General features: G+C 47.6%; 1 protein-coding gene across 1 annotated transcript; it reads left to right on the top strand.

The window, feature by feature from the left end:
• Window positions 1-2,285: 2,285 nt before the first annotated feature.
• LOC144102605 (uncharacterized) lies at window positions 2,286-15,193 on the top strand. Its single transcript, XM_077635833.1, has 3 exons — window positions 2,286-2,339; window positions 10,107-10,151; window positions 13,885-15,193. The coding sequence occupies exons 2-3, from the start codon at window positions 10,128-10,130 to the stop codon at window positions 14,842-14,844; spliced, it is 984 nt and encodes a 327-aa protein (XP_077491959.1). The 5' UTR covers window positions 2,286-2,339; window positions 10,107-10,127; the 3' UTR covers window positions 14,845-15,193.
• The last annotated feature ends 202 nt before the right edge of the window (window positions 15,194-15,395 follow it).

The raw sequence follows: 15,395 nt of genomic DNA, 5'->3' as shown, positions 1-15,395 counted from the left end.
ATGTTCACGCTGCGGAAGTAGCTCTGCAGGTCTGCTACACTGTTAACTGCGCACGGGAGCACTCACACCGTCGGTCAGCCCATCAGACACGCTGCGGCGTCCAAACATGAGCGAATAAATCCATGAGCGGGCACGCGAAGCACGTTATCCCACAGAGTTTCTAAATATTAACCTAGAGGGAAAGCTGACGCCACCATCTTTGCGAGTTTCTTAAAAGGCACTTCATCTGCCGTGGGAATGCCCGGAAGACAGCATGGCGCACTTGGCTTGGCCCCAAAACATGTATACGACTGCAGGCATACAAATCTTCGTTAATTATATGTTGCAAGGAAGCGTTGATTTGTAGTCAGTATGTCCTGTAATAAAATATGGTAAATGTACATCACAACGAAGGAGCAGATAAGCAGACAAGCACCAAATTTGCGCATGGCGAGAGAGGGCTCTTCATGTCGCCAAACATAGCTAACCGTGGAATATATATATATATATATATATATATATATATATATATATATATATATATATATATATATATATATATATATATATATATATATATATATATATATATATATATATATATATATATATATATATATATATATATATATATATATATATATATATATATATATATATATATATATATATATATATACATATATATATATATATATATATATATATATATAGCGGATAACAGCCACGCTTTTTAGAGGGAATATTTTTTGAAAGAAATGTTAGTTCTTAAAATACTACACTTTACAAGCCTCGCATTGTGAAAAATAGAAAGCTTTCATTAGTGTCGTCTCCTATTGCGGGACGCGCCCTACGTCGGTGCATAGGATATGTTCGTGCCGCGAGAAAATTACCCGATCTCCCGCTTTTCTATGACAAACTAGTTTGCGCGCTCTAAGTGCCGGCTCTTGGCATGTCCTGGGGCTGGGTTCAGAAATTTTGCCAAGAAAAACATGAATTAGGAAGTTTTCGAAACCTTTCCTACCACAAGTAAGTGACGGCCGCGTGTTCTTTCTGGCAAGTGCAGCATGCAGGTATTTGCATGAGTTGATTCATGTAGTGGAAGTCGTTACTGCGTGCAATGCGCGGCCACCGCCAGTATTCGAAATAAACCCAACGCAATTCTCGCGAAGTATGGTAACATAAGTAGCGTTTGTCGACGTAATTTGCGCTTTTATGTGTCTACGGGACTCCTACGAGAAATGTGTAGAGTGGGCGTGGCAGCCGACAGCCGAGTTCTCACTTCACAAGAAACATTGCTCCCTTCTTGCAAATTCCATTGCGGACGGCACAGATAGTACAGGTTCCTGCAGAGCAAAACCCAGCTTGCTGCGTAAATGCTGCCCAGGGAGGGGACAAGCGGACTTTAGGCCTAGATGCCACAGACAGATTTTGCTTACATCTCTTCGAGCCAAGTGCCTTCGGATGCTTCGGATCCCAAATTAAGTGCGTGCGTTGCTGTACTACGCAATCACAAAGCGCACAAAGCATCAGTAAAAACTACAGTGATGAAAAGAAAACTGAACAAAAACAATCCAATCCGTAGCAGATTCAACAAGCCACCAGATGTCAACCCGGTGTGCTGTGCTGCCTATTGCGGATGAAGTGAAAAGCCGCCAGCTTACCCTCTAGCGTAATGTAATCAAGAAGAAAAAAAACTCTTGAGGGAGCGCGACGGGCGAACCGGCCAGCCTTCGCAAGTTGAGTGCTCGTGAAGCCGCTCACTCCCGTGTTTTATGCTCTACCAGTCAGTCCCTAGTGTTTTGGTGTTGGTATCTTTTAGACGCGCGGCACGTGCCGCGGGCATCTACAGCAAGGAGGTTGATCTAGAGTCAGTCTGCCGCGGTAATCAGCGCATGCGCGCGCCTAGCAGGCCTAGATATCACCGCGCGCTATCACGTGGTTTATCACCGGAATGGGCGAAGGGAAGGTGTTTTGACGGTCTCATTTTTACTGTCCTTTTACTTTATATGACAGGCTTCAAGGCTATCGCCAGACGCACCCTCCTCAGTTTTTTTTCCTTTTTGCCAGTAAGAAACTCTTGACGCTATCCGGCAAAAAATATATAAATAGACTGCAGGAAAGGTAATCGTCATCGGCCTGCCCATCCGCCCTAGTACGCTCATTCCTTAACAGAGGGAGCTAGGCAAACAAAGCGCTGGCGCCAACTAGCGCTATCTAAAGTAACTTCGCTTGACTAACCAGCGACAGCAGCGCCCACAGCAGTGACTATGGTCTGCTATGGTACCTCTGCTTCCGGCATTATCGTCCAGGGTGTTTAAGCTGCGGTCGCTTCAGTTTGGGCCGTGTCGTCAATAATTGTGAGTGCGAGCTAGATGGCTCTTTTTCTTTTCTGTTATGCAACGGCTGCCTTCTATCGCGTTTTACCGTTGACGGAGTTTTGTTGTGGTTACTTCTGTGTCGTATTTTGAGCCGCTTGTTGCGTTTTGTGCTTTATTGTAGAGTACAAATCGTGCGTGCTGTACTGCGCAGCTACCTCGCTCGCCGATGCGTATGCAGTTTTGTTGAGCGATTAATCTTAATCTGAGCATAGGCGCTTGGTTCCTTATTCTCTTTTAATACTGCAGAGCTTTTCGTTCAAGTCTCGTCAAGTCTTACAAGTTTTGTTGTGTTTTAATGCAGTATAATCCCGCTGGTTTCATAGGCCGAACTTTTTCTTGTTTATGTGCGCGCAAGCTTTCTTTTTCTTCCGTATGTGTGCGCAGCGGAGTATTCATCGGCATTTACGTCTGCTTAAGCATCGTGTTTCGGTAACTCATTAGTTTAATGAGCGGTGTTATGAACTTTCGTTGTGATGTGCAGTGTTCTTTGTCTTGTAACGGGTGCGGTTCCCGGATGTAGGCCATTTTCTCGTTGTGTTACGGTGTCTGCCGCTACATGGGGCGATGCAGCTCGCGGTCTCAGGTGCCCAGCAGGCTGGCACATTTTTGTGTGTGTGTGTGTGTGTGTGGGGGGGGGGGGTTGGTTGACACACCTGCCCGGAGATAAGGGCATATACGTTCATAAGAGTTTCTATGTTTAATGAAGTCATTAGCGCCTCTTATGTCTTCATTTCTCCGACGCGCGAAATGTGGCGCATCGGTAGTGGCGTCGATCCTGACTATCTATTGCTGTAAAAGAAAAGCAAGCTTCCCTTGTTGATCAGGAAGAAGAAAGTGGTTCAAGAAGCAATCATGCACTCTATATTGTCACCGAGAGGGGAAGGGCAGCACTAAACGCTTTCCAGAAGAGGTATAGCGCATTTTGGGAAGGGTCATATAGGGTGCGTTCGATTTCTCTAGACGTCCGACAAGACGTCTAATGTGACGTCTAGTAAGCCGTCTACAAAACCACATATTGGAACTTGTCTACTGCTCATACCACCTCGCGGCATAAAAATATAACTAAACCTTATGGGCAGTTATAATTGAATTTTTCTTAAACTTAGCAATGACGATAATTAAAAATGCCTTTTCAACACTTCGCACATTTTTTGCTGCAATAATTTTTCGCGTAAATCAGATTTGTGGCAGCGCCTATCGGTCGGTATACTTGTAGCACGGACGGTAGTGTCCGCACTTCGAAGGCGACGCTAAAGACATATGGCATTATACTTTTATTGTTGACGCTATTGTTGTTGTTGTCCTAAAGAGGATAATGCTCCTCAACCGTCCTCGTCGAGACGACACTTTAAGCATAAAAAGGAAAATGAAAGTCTGTAAACACAAAATTAATATGCGCGAAAGGTGACACTGTAACATAAAAACGCATGCGTGCCATTAAACCTGCTGTCTTCTGTACATGGCACTCGGCGGCGAAAAACCTAAATAGAGCAGCGAGCTTTAATCCTGCACACACTAAGATCAATTCGCAACATGCCGGTGTGTTTGTTCTGAGACTGTAGAGATAAAAAAGAATCTGCACGAAAGAGTTGATGCAGCTAATATAGCAACAGAAAAACACATTTGTAAGCCGTTACGCCAGCCGTCTTAACGCTGGCGATGAACCCAACGACAGCGACGAGTTTTAATTCATAAAATGAAGCGCGAAGAGCGGGCATCGTCATATTATAAGCAGACCTACAGCGTCCGCTGCTGTAGCAGTTCTCACAACCGCACGACTTTCTCCTGCGTGTATCACTGCTAGGATTCGCACGTTCACCAAGCATTGGTATGCAAGCCACTAGCTTGCATACCAATTCACTTCACGGAATGACTCACACTTTAAGGACGGTGCCTATCCGCACTCCGGCTGCATTCCAATGCCCGCGAAGAGCCCGACTCGCTCTGCGTACGTCAGATCCGCTATCTTTGAGACAGGAAGTGAGCCTGCATCGATGTCGACTTTGGCGAAACACTCATCTTGGACTGCTTCGTGACAAATGGAACGCGGCTGTCCGACTAGACGTCTAAGTAGCCGTCTACTTGGATGTATTGGAACGCACCTATAGCCTAGGTGCTCCTAGCCGCCGCATACGCTCTGTCGGCCTCGGGCAAGTTGTATACGCGTTTAGTGCGGCGTTTGTGTATGTTTGTGTGCGCTTCTTTGGCGTCGGCAGCGCGCGTTTGGCTGCCTTCTCCCTTTCGCGTGCAATCTTTACATAACGGAACTTTTGCCGCATAGTCGAGTGCTACGCGCTCGTTGCGATACCCGCGTTATGTTCTAGTTTTTGAATCCGAATGCTGGCTTTCCAATCGTCCCCCCTCTAAGCCGCGGTGCAGCCCTACTGCCGCCGAGCATGGGGACGCGCGGGATGATCGTACTACAAGAAGTACATGCCTGGCCATAATGGGGCTTGATGGCCGCTATTTACGTTGTATTAAACCGCCAGCAAATCTGCTACATTTAGAAGGGAAAATAAATAAAGCAGTCTGCAAAAAGTTGTGGGCTCGTACTTCGTCGCTGACATCGTCGTCTATGCGGAGCCGTTTCGCGCCATGGGCGCTGGGCTCCGCAAGGGTTGGCGGCAAGCGCGCCAGAGGATGAGGTGGTTAGTACCAGCGACGGTGGGAAGCTCTTGTTTTGTGCAACGCCCGCTCTATTGTGAATGACTCTCCGATCATCGTTTCGGTGGGAGCAGCACGGACGCCTGGTTCACAGGCCGTCCTCTATGCGATGTGCTCCGGCGAACTCCGCGTCACGTCACTCAGACAGTCGTCCGTTCATAGGCTTTGGTGTCATTGCATGGAAAACGTCGCAGACCTCGAAAGTGACCACCGGCGATTCTTTCAATAAAAAATAATGTGAATGGACTTTCAGTGCAGCATTTTTCTGGAAAAAATGTTTTGCTCACTTGAGCGCTCTTCGAAGTTTCGACGAAGGAGCAAAAGTTGGAGTAAAAAAATTGAAACTAGATGTCAACCAGGGTACAATTACAAATTAAGAATAGTTTACTTGCTTTGTTCTTTCATCTGACTTCGTTAATGAAGCCATGTAAGAATTTTCCGTGTTTTCTCGATTAAATAAAAACTTTAAAAAATGTGGTGCGTCAAGTAATTTTTTTACATAAACGTGGCTAAAGGTGCGGCCACACTAATTTTTTATGCTTTCTCCAATCCCTGTAGCTTACGCAAAAAATAAGTTAAAGTTGTTAAACAGACTACTCTGAGCAAATTGCTTCTAAATTTCGCAAAAAGTGACATTTTCTTCAGATTCAGGCCCAAATTGAGGACCAAGGTCTTCCAGATAAAAATACGTGATACATCACATAATACACACCAACATCGTTGCTTGTAAGCTGGAGATTTAAATTGGAGGAAATTTTGTTTCAGATGAGAAACAAAAGATTTCAAATCCGCAACCAGCCGCCTCGGTAGATTCTGCCGAACTGTGTCTTCACTGCAGAACACGCACTGTTGTGCTAAAAATAACTGCAGGAAACAAGATGTGATAGAAGCTCAGTTCTCGAAGCAGTGGAAACCCAGTTGTGCTAGAAATTATTTGTTCGAAAGCATTTCTTGTCTCATGTGTGGCGTGTACAGGACCCTTCGCCAGAGCATGTCCTCCCGAAAATGACCATTTGAGAAAAGAAACTCGCCGGCATTACGACTGGGACCCAGGCCCTTTGTGTCCCAAGCGAGCACGCAGCGCATAGGCCGCGAAGGCCTTTTGTTTTTCCTCTGCATGGTATTTACTGCACGAGGTTCTGTATGTACAGAAAGGTGATATATGCAGATTATTTACAAAGCACGCAGCTAGTGACTGCACTGAACTAGCTGGAGGGAAAAACCGTTGGTTCAACGCCTTTAAAGCTGCGCGAAGTGAACACGCTGTGGTGGGTACGACAGTACAGTATGTTGAGGATGTGTACTGGTGTTAGACAGCGATTAGTTACAAAAGGTTGCCGACGTCATACAAGGGTCAGATGACAGCGATGACTTGCAAAAAATGTTGCTCACGTTCAAACGCATATGCTTTCGCATTTCTCCACAGCAGAAGACTGCAGGGCTCTCCAATTTTGTAGTCAGTTACCAGTGCAATCAACAAAGTACACTGAATGTGTGTGCTGGTTGGCTGCTCGTTGACATGGGGCATTGCTTCACCATAAAGCAGAAGTCTCAGTTGATTCCCATCGGACGCGTTGCAAGATATTTTGAGCTCAATAGCACGTGCCGCCTGCTTTGATGGCACCAATACATACTGTGGCTCTCTCCCATGTGAATATGTGCTGTCACATCTTTTGTGTTGAATCGAATTGAGCACAGTAGAACGGGTACTGCAGTGAAGACACAGTTCGGACGAATCTACCGCGTAGACTGGTTGCAGATTTCAATTTTTTTCTCGCCTGGAGGAAAATTTACTGGAATTAAAATTTATAGCTCACAAGCAATGACGTTGGTGTGCATTATGAGTCATCTCACGTATTTTATCTGGAGGGCCTTGATCCGTAATTTAGGTCTGAATCTGAGGAAAAGGTCCCTTTTTGCGAAATTTCGAATTTTCCTCAAGTTTCTTGTTGAACAATTCCATTTATTGCTAGCATTAGCTGCATCAACCGGTGGAAGTAGAAGATAGAGTACTTTAGCTGAAGCGTTAGCGACGTTTACGTAAAAAAAATACTTAAAGACCCACATTCTTTGCTTTTTCACTGAATCAAGAAAACGCAAAAATTCTTGCATGCATTCACAAATAATGTCAGATGAAAGAACGAAGCAAGCGAAATTTTATAAAATAAAATTTGCCATGATACCCTGTTTCAAGTCTCATCTAAATACTTTGTGAGTCCAACCAACTTTTGTACGCGAAAGGTGAGAAAGCGCTAGTGTGAGCAAATAATTTGTTTCCAGGAAAATACTTTATTGAAACTGCATTCTTATAGTCGCCAACAAGCCCAACATTCATTTTTTTTCTTTTCAAAGAATCGGCGGTGGTCTCTTTTGCGCTCCGTGACGTTTGGCGTGGAATGACTGGCTGTTGAATTGCGCCACCGCTCTTTGCTTCCTATACCTTGAGTGATGCAGCGCAGTGCTGCGGATCCAGTTGTCCAGCTTGAGAGATTTAGCATCGAGGAGAGGTCTTAGCGTAGACGTACACCGGCTGACAGGACTGCGGCTGCGCACGTGCAGTGGCCCCAGCCCCGCCTCACCTCACCTATGCTTCTGCGCGTTCGCAAAAGGCGATGTCTCCGCTGTTGTAAACCTTCTATATGCTGAATCTCTGAGAGGCCGAAGACATTGCGAGGCGGGTAGGGCGGGAGGGAGGCGCAGGAAAAGGCGTGATGTAGATGCCGCTGTGCTAAACTTTGCGCCGCGCTTGCGTTGCGAAAAACCCTGTCCAGCCCAGCTTGTACTGGGTTCTTCTCACTACTCCAAGCCACACGGGGAGAGGACACGAGACTCGATGCCACAGTGTGCCGCGTACTCGTTGGTGCTGCTTTGCGCCCGCCAAATACGGGCGCTTTTTTGAACAAGAGTGAGATGGCGCAATTTTCTTCAGCCACAGCTCTGAAGGTAACCGTTCTTAACAATTGTAAAACTTGATATGGCTGTTACTGAAGGCATACCTGCCAACTCTTCCGATTTTGGCGTAAAATATATGAATTTTGACCCGTCTTTCCATTTCACGACTCTTGCCTGAAATCTTACGGAAAATAATTTTTTTTTCAATAACCATTTGAAATTCTTCAAAAAAAACACCGTTGCCTGTGGTAACCTCGCGCCCCCACGAAAGAGGGATACGTACACCAACTGTGAAATTAGCAGCAGGAGCACCTCGAACATTGTACAATAAAACTTCGTTAATTTGACCCAACTTAAACATTTATTCGTGCTCCTCAGCCTCGGTTTATTCGGTTTATTTACCAACCAAACCTCCATGTAAGACTATGACATCGGGAGCTCGTTTATTCGGACGCCGAAGGGCTGTCATCGGTCAATTCCGACTGGCTTCCAGAAAGTGGTGTCGTGTCGCGCTATGACGTGCTCGACTAACCGATCGCCCAGATATCGCCCCCATTCCTGAACTGCATATTACGGTGGTCATCGGCGCCCCTCTGACATTCGTTCAACTGCAGATCTTTTGCCGATTGGCACGCCCCCGGCGGTAGGCCGATAGAGAGTCTGGCCGCGAAGCTTCGCCGTCAGCCCAAAGTAGCGGCGGCGGCTGTCGGCTGCCCTTATCAGTCAACCAGCTGAGCTGCACGCCGTTTAGAACGACGACTTCCTGGTCGCGGACATTTTCTGTTTGTTTGTTTGTATGCATGTTGGTTTGTCGAAAGCGTCGTAATTGCCGCTGCGGCAAGACCCTGAAACAACTGCGGGCTGCCCTCGATAAAGTTCGCGTGACACTTACATTCTTCCAGCGCGCCGAAATTCCGCGCTCGTCACGTATGTACGCAGTTTATGCGTTTTCTCACGTGCGACGCCGACGTGTGAAGAAGCTTCAGCGCTATCGCGTCGTGCACTGGCGACATAACGTGACGCCTATAAAAAATTTTTGTGCTGGCTTGGCTGCCCCCCTGACGTTACCCCCCCCCCCCCCCCCCGCAGTCGCGAGGGTTTTACAAATTCGAAAAGCCCTGAGGCTGGCAGGCATGTACAGGTTAGGTCTGTCCCGAGACAGCTGCTCTTTCGCTTGTTGACCGTTGTTGCCGCTTGCAGATTCCGATCTCACCGCTGGTCACCAGTTGTCGTGGCGCAGGGGTTCACTCGAACTCGGGCTCCATTGGGTAGCGTGTCCGAGCCTTCGGGTTGAATAAATATGGAACTTGAAGCTTGGGAAAGCGAAAAACAAACGGGTTTACTGGCACTTTTCAAGAAACTTGATCACATAATTTAGAAGGAAATAGAAAGAGCAAACAGTCAAGAATTAAAAGTTCATTGCGTCGAGTGACTGGATGAGTTGTCGCCAAGGCCCGGAGCCACTGGATGAGCCTCCTCGCTAAAGCCCAGAGCGATCATTCTTACTCAGGACGCTCGTTAAATAGACTGAGGCTCCGCCTCTTTCACCACACGAGACAGGTCGGAAGAGTCGCCGGCCGCATGTAGCACGCAGAGCCCCGTGGGAATGGCCGAGGAGGATTCGGAGGTCCGCGGGTATACTTCCAAAGCACTCAGTCATGGTAGTTTCGGGAATGCGCTTTTGCCCGCTTCCTTTCGTCGTCTTGTCCATCGTGGGTCGCGTCTAGCGGTCCGACGCAAGGGGAGCGTGCGTGGGAAAAATTTTCACAGGTAGTTTCCCCGAGACATCTTTTTTTCTTTTCGTGGGGTTAACGAGGGGTCAAACAACGTGCCCCCAGGAGGGTTGTAACACTCTGATGTCAGTAAATATGAGCGAGTGAGAGCCTTAGACAGTTAATATTCCTATAAAATATTTCCTTTACTATCCCTTTTCTTTAGGGTCATCAGCATAACTACGTTTAGTTTCAGTTTCAAAACGCATTGGCAGGGCACCGTGGGGCTTTGTAATGGATGTGTAATTAGCTCTTACTTCTATCTCATTTCTTTCTGACGTTTCTCGGGCACCAGTGTTATAGTGGACATTCTGTTGCTGCTGATTTCGCGATTCGCCTTTCGTGGTCGCTTTCATGCAATTAAAGTTGATCCTATACATGGCTGCGCATAATAAGCGTTCACTGTTTACGCGTGCAGGTCGTGAATTTCCGGGTGATCATGTCTTCCCGTACAATGGATGTGGTGAGTGCGTGTTTTCTGGCTTTGATATCCTTTCTTTTGCGGAAATGTCTGCCACTCACCTCTGCCGCTCATGGACCAGGTACCGTCTTTGTTAAACGTAACCAAGCCACGGGGTTCGTTTCTTAGCCATGTAGCGAGGTGAGGAGAGCCTTGACGTCACCTTTCGGGAACTTTTGGTCTTCAGAGGTGCCGTAGGGGCTTCGCTATGCGGCTGAGAAGCAAACCTCGTTGCCTGGTTACTTTTGGCAAGGACGTTACGTTAGAGAAGTTTCCGTAAAATGCACGATTTTACGAAACTTGCCTGAAATATGACGGAATCTATATATTATTTGTGATAAATTATTGAAAGTTTGTAAAAAAAAAAGAACACCGTTGCCAGTGGTAACCTTCCGCCTCCACGAGAGAGGGATGTCTGCCATCTGCGAAATCAGCAGCGCCTGGACCATTTAAGAGTAAAACTTCGTCAATTCGAATTAACCATTTATTCCTACTCCTCAGTCCCGGATAATTCAGATAATCCGCGCTGCCGTCACAGTCCTGCCGAGCGTCCCTGTAAGACTATGGCGTCGGGGGCTCGTTTATTTGGAGTGCTCAGGGGCTGGGATCTGTCAATTCGGACGGGCTCCCAAAAAGTGGGGCCGTGTCGCGCTATGATTACGTGCACGACTAACCGATCGCCCAAACATTCGTCCCTAGGGCTGGACTGCATGTTATATTTCTTATCGGCGCCTCTGGGACATCCGCGCAACTGCAGGCGTCTTCAGGCTCGCCAGGCCCTCGCCGGTTGGCCCATAGAGAGTCTTGGCCGCGTTGTTTCGTTTCCGGAACTTCGCCGCCAGCCAGAGCCTTCGGCGGCTATCGGCTCCGCTTATCACTCAGCCAGCTGAGCTATGCGCCGTTTAGAACGACGACTACATTGTTGCGGACATATTTTTGTATCTCTGTTTGTGTTTTGAAAGCATCTTTATTGCCGCTGCGGCAAGACAGTGAAACAGTTGCGTGCTGCCCTCGATTCAGTCCGCGTGACACTTGCATTCTTCCAGCGTGCCGAAATTCCGCTCTCGTCACGTGCTGTACGCAGTTTGTGCGTTTCCTCACGTGCGACGCTACGTCTGAAGAAGCTTCAGCGCTATCGCTTCGTGCACTGGCGACACAACGGCACATTAAAAAAAAAAGTTGTATGCTGGCTTGGGTACCCCCCCCCCCCCCGGTCTCCCGGTCGCGAAGGTTTTACCATAGCCCTTCAATGTTTTTTTCCTTCAATCTTAGTCCTTCAATGTGCTTCATAGCATTGAAGGACTATGGTTTTGCAAATTTGTAAGCCTTGAGGTTTGCAGGTATATAACAGTTAGCTCTATAAAATAGCAACCAGGCGCCTGACTGTGAGAGTTAAAAAGTTGTCAGAAATTAGCTAACCGGCGTAATAGTTAATATGCTTCATCTCTTTTCTAATACCCGCCAGCACTGCTATTACTATGTTACAGAGACCGTTTTTAATTATAAAAAGAGCGCACGTGCATTGGAAACTCGCCTTTTATAAGCTCCCCCCCTACGGATAGCGAAGGTTTTACGAATTTGTAAGCCTTGATGTTGGTAGGAATGTCTTAAGCCTTTACCGCTCAGTGTCGCCAAATCGCGACATAACGTTTTCCATTCCGTATACTAATTAATGACTACCTGGAGCTGGGATACTAAATTTGCTAACTTCTTCTTAGTAGCCAGTGTTATAGGTCAAAATGCTCGGCGTCACTGTGTGGAAATTGTGTGGCCAAGGTGGCGGTAATGTGCTACTTTCAGCCATAGGTGAACGATTACCCGTCATTATCTGACTGCTTCTGCAGTCAAAATAGGCATTTGATGGAGATATTGATTGTTTACCGTATCTGAGCCTTCGACTTGGTTCGAGGCCTTCAATTTGCCTTTCGCACAACACGGACTAGGGGCACAAAATGGACCGAGTGCTAATTGTTGGTAAATGGCGACATGCCTGTTTCCAAAATTTTTGCTTCATACTAAAATTTTGATATTGGGTTTTTGCATGTAGGGATATTAGCTAGCATAACGGGGAGGTAATAAATTTTTTATTTCATTCCTTCAAATTTTTTGGCCACTGCAATTTTAAACGAGTTAAGTGGATGTTCTATGAGCTGCTGGTTTCTTCTATACATATTCGCCCCTTTGTAATAAACGTGAGTGAGACGCGTTCGTTTGTTACATTCCGATGTTCGCAGTCTCACAGTAAAGTGTAGAAATAATATACCGGACTTCAGGGAGGTGCACCCGCGTTGTTTACTTCTTGACGCAGTATACACGATGAAGCATAGGCCGCGCGAAGATTAGACGCTAGTTTGCTTGAAAGCGCGCCAAGAAGTGCCCCGCTACTGGTCGGCTAGATAACGCAACGCGAGCAGTTCGGCCCGCCGGTCGGCCTCTTCACGCGCTAGATGGTCTATTTCATTATTACTGGAGATATGTGTGCTAGCCATCAATTTATTACCAGAAAGTGTTTATTTCGTCGCCCACGCGACGTTTTGATTTCTGTGCACCCCGGCATGCGCGCAGTTTTCGTAGTTATGCCACAGCGCCGAGGATAATCGCGTTTTTGGAGTCCTAAAACCTGACGTTAATATTGCTAACGGCTGGCTACAAATCCCCTAATTGATTCCTATCGGTAATAGTAAAAAAGTTAACTATTAGAGTTTAGCTAATCACTTTCCTAGTTAAGACGATTCGCCTGCTTTTGGCGCCCGCAAACACTAGTATTACTATGGCGCAAAAATCTTCCATTTACCTCAAACACCCTTTTTTTAATTTCTGGAATCCAAAGAAAGCCTCGTTTGTCTCGTCTGTATTTATTTTCCTCTGCTGCCTTCCACAGGCCGCCGCTTTATGCCCCGGCTCCAGTTTCTATCATGTAAGTCCTAGTGTGGCTTTCTGGACAGAGTGTAGTGCCAGTGGATGGGTTTTTGTTTGGTATTTTCCTTTAGAAGGGCTTAACTCCAGCCAACTTCTAGCAGGCATCTAGAGGCATGCAGAACAAGACGACGAGCCAGCACGAGGATAAAGTTCATTTGGTGTTATCCCAGTATATTGATCTAATTCTGCTAGTAGGGCTTGGAAGAATAAAAATGTTATACATTCGCACACATTCACAAAATGCTGCAGTAATTTGAAAAAAAAAATTGAAATGGGTACTCTTGTGGAGAAAGTGGTTGGCCCTGCACCTCTGGGCTATCTGTATTTTAAAACTGACTCACCTACCGTTCCTTATTGTCTTTCCAAGTTAGCTGCATGTGGACAGGAACAGGAACTTATACCTAGTTATAGCAGGCATGCCCTTGCCTGCTGCCCCTGCTGCTCACCCCATCCCTGTCTGCTTTCCTTCGTACATCCCCTCCTCCCTTTCCCGAAGTGCAGTGCAGCCAGTTGGATTCTGGATGATGTCAGGACGGCGCGAAAATAATAAGGACAAAAGAGGCACAAGAACACAACCTGTACTGTCCTGTTGTGTTCTTGTGCCTCTTTTGTCCTTGTTCTTTTCGCGCAGTCCTGATATCATCCAGAAGCTATGATCCAACTAGCCCAGACAAAAGTACTTCTTGAGACAGTTGGAACACCCTTCTGATTAACTTAACCTCCATGCCTTCCTCTCTCCCCCAAATAGCCATGCTGCGCGAATGTGTACATTGAGAAATGTGTGTTGAAATTCAGCGAGAGGGCGGGGCTTTCGCAGGCATCAGCGCAACTGAAGCCGGACGGTTCGATTCCCGAGCCGGCCGTCGGCTCAGAAGAAGGAGGCGTGCGTGAGATTGTGCAGTCTACGTCCCAGGGAAACGCTGAGGTCCAGGATCTGCTGCTCATTGAGTACAGCGTGCTCTATATATGCAATGTTTGCCGGAACCTATTCTGCAGTGTCGCCGAAGTGCTTGTTCACAAGCGCGTGTACTGGACGAGGCACGAGTGTGGAGGAATGGCGCACGTCTCCGGCGACCGGGACCAGCCGCTACAGAGGCAGACGGGCGTTGCGAGCGGGGCGTGCTCAAGCCGCGGTCGAGACGAAGACGCCGCAGTCAGCGAAGCCTCCGTGTCAGTGCACCGGAGTGGCCAGGAGGGCCAGGGCAGCCCATCGCACCGAGATTTCCCATCAGGGTGGAGTCCTCCGGTGATTCGTAGTCGCTCATCGCCGAGCCGGGGCTTCTCGTCAAGCAGCCGTGGTTCTCCGTTGCTGCGTAATCCCGCTTATTCAAACCGGGACTCCTCGTCAAGCGGCCGTGGTCTTCAGCGGTATCCCACTCCTTCAAGCCAGGACTCCTCGTCGGACTATGAGTGTTCGATGCATCAATGTCGCTTCCCAGGAAGGGCTACCTCGCCGCATCGGGACCAGCCGTCGCCCGCTGGCTTCGTGTCAGGTGCCCGCCGACTGTCAGCTAGACAGTCAGGACAGCGACCCGACGGGCACGCCGGGAATGGTACTCAGCCTGCCACTCCTGTGGGGCGCAACCTGCGGTCGAATGTTCGACGCCTTGTCTCAGCTGGCGGTGGGGCACAGCCAGGGCAACAAGCGGCACAGCGTACGCAGCGACGTAGAGTACTGCAGGCGTCTCGAGATCGTGTTATTACACGGTCACAGAGCCAACGCCGCGTTTCGGCGCCGCTGTCACTTCGTGCAGCTAAGCGCGTGGGGCCCCGCTGAGGATCTGTGCGAGGTGGCTAAAAACGAGAGGAGGATGGAGCGTGATAGATCCTGGCCTTCAGCGACTACGTCCGCCGAGTTTTCCTGTTGCGGGCTGCATTCCCGGACCTGGTTTTCGCCGGTCGACTTGTCCCTACTGAAAAAAATGTACCGAGTTTTTTGTATAGTTCTTTTTCGTTCGAAAGTTAACGAACATTTCGGCCCCCTGACCTGTTTCAAATTAAGTTTATACGTAAGCCCCTACCATATTCAACTTTCATCGAGTTTTATTAGATTCATTACTGTCTTTCAGTTAGTGCTGATTTAGTGTTGGCGAAACCCTGTTTCTGGATTAAAAATCTTATTCCTAGCTGCCTTTGATGTATTTCACTGTAGCAGCAGACATGCCTGCTCTACAATACTGCACGTTCCTCATCAGTAGTTTAGTTCCGCTTAACCCTGTCGCATCCCATTAAATGTCTCGTAGCTCTGCCACAAGCACAGCCACCCTGTATTCATTCCACATCATTTTACCAACACTAATGTCAGTTTGCGTTCGAACCCACAAAATA

This window comes from Amblyomma americanum, chromosome 1, assembly GCF_052857255.1.
Source record: "Amblyomma americanum isolate KBUSLIRL-KWMA chromosome 1, ASM5285725v1, whole genome shotgun sequence".
NCBI lineage: Eukaryota > Metazoa > Arthropoda > Arachnida > Ixodida > Ixodidae > Amblyomma > Amblyomma americanum.
The sequence above is the reverse complement of the archived record's forward strand: the minus strand, read 5'-3'. Positions and strand labels throughout refer to the sequence as shown.

Coding starts and splice junctions, on each gene's coding strand:
- LOC144102605 (XM_077635833.1), top strand. CDS start 10,128: ATGTCTTCCCGTACAATGGATGTG. Junction 10,152..13,884: donor CTTCCCGTACAATGGATGTG/GTGAGTGCGTGT, acceptor GGGCTTTCGCAG/GCATCAGCGCAACTGAAGCC.